We start from the raw sequence: 6,787 nt of genomic DNA on the forward strand, positions 1-6,787 counted from the left end.
TTTATTCAGATATTTGCTATTACATATGGCTATGTGATCCCTGGTTACCTGAGCCGGTACATTATTTAGATTAAACACATTACATTATTATGCAGTCATCCAGAAATCCTGTCTAACCTCCCATAACCGGGGTAAATGCAGCATAAATGAGACTTCTGCAATGGCTTCTGGTGTAGTAAACAGATAGCTGTAGTGTGTGCTAATGCTCCCTGATGCAGCAAGTAGTACTCTGAGCAACAGTTAGAGCTCAACTGGCCTTGGCTTGGCTTATGAAATGACCTGAATGCACCATTGAGGGAGCATTTATGTAGGGAATGCATTATAATATGGTGTGTATGGTGGATAGGAATATACTACAAAAACAAGTAGATCATGAACCCTGGAAAGTGAAGTCTGCTTTATGAAATGCTGGTGAATAATGAAGGTGAATTAAGTGAGCACCTGGATTTTCATTATATCCTGGCTGTTTACCTCTAAACTTTTTCAGGTCTTGAAAAGATTGTGGGAGCAAGGAAAGGCCAAAAATGTAGCAGCTAGAAAATATGCATGGGGGAATAAAATGAAAAATGAAATTCTCACCACTGCTTACAGTGATTGACCCGGCTCACCTGCACACGCTCACATCCTTGCATTGTGTAATTGGTTGCTTTAAACAAGTCTGGCGATAAGCACTGTCCCACACAAATTGCATTTTTCACCCTCCGTCACCCCACTTGGGAATGCCACAGCACCAGGTGGAGTGGAGGGAGTTTTTCTCATGGATTAATCACATGCAGGTTGCAGGGACATTTCTTCAAAATACAGTGCAAGGAATTGAACAGAACAATGAAAACTATGCAGATGCATAAATATGTGCAAAATTACCTCTGTCTTCTTGTGTCTAGAGGTTCATTTAAGCACATTTGTAGTCGATTGGAAAAGTCAACTCATCTGCATTCTGTTTCTCATTGTGTAGTGTTTTTATTTGTTTGTGTGAGCTTGTGTGGGGGAAGTATACATGATTGCTATATTTAATCTGGAATCTAAATCGTAAATCTTACCTATCAATTAGTCTAACAGAAAAGTTTTAAAAAATGAGCCAGTCTTTCACAGGTGCACTTCAATATTGCATCATGTTTTTATGTGGTCAGAAGTTGCAAGAGGGTACTAATATGGCCGAACTGAGCAACACCTAAGGGTATTTATTTTTCCTCAATTATAATTTACTCATTTGCCTACCTGGACATACCCAAAATGAAATTAATGCTGTTTGACCAATTTGGTTTACAAGCACATACAAGGTTTGTTTTGAAAGGAAGACACTTTTTCATGGTTAGAATAAATTTGTGGTTGTCAGTTAAGCCATGCATGTTCAGTTTTGAGCTAGTTGCTCAGTATTAACACAGTAAGAATTGGATTATTCTTACCTGCCCAAGTAAAGCGAAGGATTAAAAGGCTCCCATGTTTGACTTGAGTTTGAAGGTAGCAATTTTAAGGGCATGTGAGAGCCTAAATACCACATGGTACTTATAAAATTTGCAGGGTTGCATTATGCTGTGGCATATTTTGGCACACGTTTGACTTTTTGCAGACAATACTATGTTTTCCCATGCATCTCCTTATAAGAGATATAGTTGAACTGTCTTTCCCAACCACATTTTATCCTGTTCCCCCTGTTGGAAGTTATGGAGCTTCTTAAGGGACATGGAGAAAAAAAAATTTAAGGAAGAAAAAAAAATTTAAGGGACATGAAAAAAAAAATGGGAGAAAAGATCTCGCAAAGTATTGCGAGATCTCGCAAAAGTAGATTGAAATCATACCATAATATGTACGGTGATTGAGGGTTTTTGTAAATGTGATGATCCTCCTGAGTTATTATGGTGGAAAGGCCAAATCTGTGAATATCTTTGTAACTTTACCAAAGTTCGAAATTGGCCTAAAAGTTAAAGAAATTTAATGATTTTTGCTTCACCTGTAACACATGCCAGGACAGCCTGTTGTGGAGAGACAGCAAGACGGTATCGACAGACATCTGTGTTTTGTTCTTTTAGCTGAAGTCGCGTGATCACGCAAGGTCGTAGGCAGGTCGGCATGTGTGTGGTCTCCAGTGATCTGACAGTCTGGCTAGGTCGTCAAGTGTGTGCGTTCAGAGGATAAAATATGAGAAATCTTTGGAAATTGATCTCATATGTGTGGTCTCACAAGGTTTTAAAATCGTTTCAGATTTTAAAAGTCTGGTTGTTAGGGTTGACAGTTTGGCTATGCATGTTCAGTTTTGGTCTAGCTGCTCAGTATTAACACATTAAGAATGGCATTATTCTCACCTGTCTGTGTGAACTGAAGGATTAAAAGGCTTCCATGTTTGAACATCTCAAGCTTGGTGTCCACATTTATAGTCCATGTCCACTCTAAGGCTTAAATCTTCTATTTCAAATTGCTTCATAGTCCATCTACAGTGATACTCAGTTACCACAAAAATTTACTGCATGAGTAAACATAATAGATTTGCCAATCTACTGCATCACTGCATCTTGGAAGTTATGAAAGCTGAAACCTCTTTCTCGTTATAATCCACAGTCACCCACTTCCTCTTGCCTCTCCACTGAGTGCTCCACATTTGATCTAGAGTGTAATCCTGTGAAACTGATCTTAAATTGTTGTGTGTTCACTGAACAGAGCATTCAAGTTAGACCAAAAAGACTAAACTTTTGATCTAGAAGTGTGGGTTTCATCAGTCTAATTTCCCATCTTGCTCCCTGTAATCTTTGTTTTCCCCTTCCTAACATCCAGTGCAATTGAACAAAGATGCCCTCTGCGGCAGCACTGATCTATCCAGCTCGTCTCTGCTAATGTAGCATAATGAACTCTTAAGAAACAGCACTGCTGTAAAATGTACTTCCTTGACTAACGCCATTTTATGAAATAGATGTGAGTGTTAACATCCTGCAGAGGGGTCATCATTAACGCATAGAAGTAGAACTCTCATTAGTTGTGGGAACATGTTCCAAGCTGTAGCATACCATCAAATATAACTTGGCTTCGTGACTTCATTAAAAAGGATAATTCACATTATAAGGTACTTATCTGCAGACATTTTTCTAACATATTGCCATATTTTCTTTAATGCAGCACAAAAGGCTCATTTTTTATTTCACAGGCCTCACCTAAAACTAGAATATCATCCCATGAGACGTACTCCCATTTGCTGACACATGTTCCCATTCTTTTTATTCTTTTTTGGCTGAGTGTGGGGTTGAATTTCCTCTGCAGATTATGATAATGTACATTGTCATCATCTCAACAGCTTGCATTCAAAGACTCATCATAGACAATGCTAATGCCGTTGTATTATTGATTTACAACTCCTCATCGCTTGGCCGGCTTCAGTGTCCTGATGGAAAATCGGATAAATATGCACATAAAATTGGCTTGTGTTCATTTGGTTGGCTGTTTACGAACCACAGCGTGTTTGTCTGTCATGAGCAATGAATTAACAAATGACACAAGCACACACAGGGATTGGTATTAGCATAAAAAACATGGCTGAGGATTGTAACCACATTCAGCTGTTCTATTATATGATGTTGTTCTGCTAAGGGGTTTGTCAATTTAATTGTTAAGAAAGGCAATTTTCTCTCTGTCTGACTTTATTTTCAACTATTTAATGTGTCATTTCATCATATGAAGTCATTTTCAAGGATTTAACTTGCTATTTTATTGTCACATTAGGTTTGTTATTTCCCTTCTTTTTTTGAGGGCTATTATCCTTGGCAATTCTCATCATTACAGAACAAAACCCAGAACAGAGACTGCCCTGCTGGCAGTGGTAAATGATATTCCAGCTATTTTAGATGAAAACAATGTGGCAGTCCCACTTCTGTTGGACCTAAGCGCAGCATTAGACACAATTGACTGTGAGATTTTAATCAGTCCACTCGAGAAATGGGCTGGTCTCTGACCTTCTTCTAGACTTGTTCACTTCTCATCTTGAAAACAGACAGATTTACATCAGCCTTGGTGCTAGTGTGTCCCAATCTTATGATTTTAATTATGGTATTCTCAAGGAAAGCATTCTTAGGCCTCTTTTATTCTCATTGTGCATGCTACTACTTTGATTTTTGATTTGATTTATTTATCTCGAACATACAAACAATAACAAAAATAAAATAAAATAAATTAAAATAAAGAAAATATGTTACTTGTCAGTCCATCATCATACACATAAATTAAAAAAGAAAAAAAAAGCATATATATATATATATACACACATATACATATATGTATATGTGTATATATACACATGTGTATATATATATATATATATACACACACATATCTACATACATATATATATATACATGTGCACAACCCTACATTGTTCAAGAGGGGGCAGAATGAAGCACAACGGTTATCAAGTCCTGCCTCTACCTTACATTGCCTTTTTTACAAAAAAAAAGGTTTAAAACCTGAGCAGTAACCTATATTCTTTCCTGTAACAATGCAACATATTTAGTACATATATACACATAGCCTACCTTTACACACGCACACCAATATATACACATATACTGTATATAGATGCACACGTGCATCTATACTTGTGTATGTATGTATATATATATATATATATATATATATAAAAAACATGACATTTAAAGTCAAAATAATATTTTTAAAAGGCAAAATATGAGATGGAATACTGAAACCATGATTTTTAACAGTCAAATTATAAGACAAAAGTCAAATTCATTAGTTTTAAAAGTCAAATATGAAAAAATTAAAATCATGAATTTTTAAGGTAAAAAAATGAGAAAAAAGTCAGTTGGGAGTTGAAATGGTCAGCAAAACTGAGAAAAAAATCAAAATCATGATATTTAAAAATCAAAATATGAGATAAACACTGAAATCGTAGTTTAAAATGTCAAAATATGACATTAAAATTAAAATACATTAGTTTTAATAGTCAAAATCTGAAATGAAAGAAAAAATCTCAAGTTTTAAATGTATAACAAGACAAAGTCAAAGTTATGAGATGTAAAGGTTAAATTATGAGATAAAAAGTCAAAACCATAACTTTTAGATAAACTTTTAATGGCCCAGAGAAGATGGCAGCACCTGTATGTCTTCTTTTGCATGATTCAGCTTAAGCTTGCATTTGTGGATGGCACCGTGAACTGTGTTGATGGGAGATAATTTCTGGAAGTGTTTCCTATCCCATGCAGTGATTTCTAGTACAGGATCATGCCTGTTTTTAATGCAGTGCCACCTGAAGCCCCCCGTGAACTGGAGCATCCAGTTATCTCTTGTGCACAGAGATTTCTCCAGATTTTCTAAGTCTTCACTGATTCCATGTACTGTCTTAACAATTTTACATTGAGGAACATTTTTCTTAGCTTTTTCCTTAGTTTATCAGACGTGGTTTTTTTTTTAAGATTTGTGCATTTCTTTTATCTTTACATCTGAGAGACTAGGTCCCTCTAAAATACTCCTTTTTTACCCAGTCATGTTTCTGACCTGTTGCCAATTTACCTAATTAATGCAAAATACAGCTCTAGCTGTTTCTCATTACTACCCCTTACTTTTCTAGCCTTTTGTCGCCCCACCCCTACTTTTTAAATGTGCTGCCAATATGTTGTTTTGGTTTCATTGTGAATAAAATCTGGATTTATGAGCTTTGGATAGTCTGTCTGTATCTAGATTTTGCAACGACCCCCAACTTTTTTGGTATTGGGCTTGCAAATTTATGGATGAGCAAAGACTTTTTTTTTATGTGTGTCTATTATTTGTGAGGCACTTTGGGCTGCATATTATCATGTACTAAAGGTGCTTTATCAATAAATCTGGGTTGAATCGAGTTCAGTTATTTTAGTTTTAACGCTGATGCAAACAATTTTCTCCTTCTGTCTTGCAGCCATCGTGGTTCTCTTCATCACTCTGAGGCGGAGCAAAAAAGAGCCCCTCATCATTTCCGAAGAGGACATCCGGGAGAACGTCGTCACCTACGACGACGAGGGTGGAGGTGAGGAAGACACCGAGGCCTTTGACATCATCGCCCTTCGAAACCCAGCTGCAGCAGAGGAACTCAAGTTCCGGCGGGACGTTCGCCCCGAAGCGAGGCACCACTGCGGTCCGTCTCGCAACCGGAGGAGCCCGACTGTGGAGCTCGACGAGGTGGACGTGCACGAGTTCATCAAGCAGAGACTGGTGGAGGCCGACTTGGACAACAGCGTGCCGCCTTATGACTCCCTCCAAACCTACGCCTACGAGGGCCAGGGCTCACCCACGGGGACCATCAGCCCCTTAGACTCTCCCGGTACACAATCAGAGCAGGATTATAACTACCTGGACGACTGGGGGCCGGAGTTCCAGAAACTTGCAGAACTCTACGGAGAGGTAGAGTCAGATGTGACGACCTAGTCTGTGATTTCACCCCCCTGTTCAAACCAAATCTGTTTGAAAGCTGTTTTTCAAATTTTCAGTGAACAAAATAAGCAAACAGAGACGCTTCGAAACTGTCCCAGGTTTTCAACGTTTACTGTTGAACTAAAAGACTCTTATTTTTTATTTTTTGTCTTTTTTTTCATTTTGTCACTTTGGATCATGGGTCGTTCATCTGAAAGTATTAAATCAGATTTTAAGACTGAAGAAAACAATATGAGGAAAAAGGAAAATGATATTTTCCTCAGTGTATATTTTTTATTGCTCAATAAAGTCCTGAAATCCATATGAGTGGATATGTGAAAGAATGCTTCGTGTCTTCTTCCTCCGCCAGTGGATGTATGGTGCAGTATGCAGCTAAGATTATCAT

The 6,787-nt window shown here is 37.6% G+C and overlaps 1 protein-coding gene across 2 annotated transcripts in view; it reads left to right on the plus strand.

The window, feature by feature from the left end:
• LOC121527507 (cadherin-18) overlaps nucleotides 1-6,578 on the plus strand; it is a 435,713-nt gene extending 429,135 nt beyond the window's left edge. For both annotated transcript variants that reach the window (XM_041814503.1, XM_041814504.1), the window contains exon 16: nucleotides 5,891-6,578. In XM_041814503.1, coding sequence (XP_041670437.1) covers nucleotides 5,891-6,396 — 506 coding nt within the window. In that variant the 3' untranslated portion in view covers nucleotides 6,397-6,578. The remainder of the gene's footprint in view (nucleotides 1-5,890) is intronic.
• The last annotated feature ends 209 nt before the right edge of the window (nucleotides 6,579-6,787 follow it).

This window comes from Cheilinus undulatus, linkage group 19 (assembly GCF_018320785.1).
Source record: "Cheilinus undulatus linkage group 19, ASM1832078v1, whole genome shotgun sequence".
Lineage (NCBI taxonomy): Eukaryota > Metazoa > Chordata > Actinopteri > Labriformes > Labridae > Cheilinus > Cheilinus undulatus.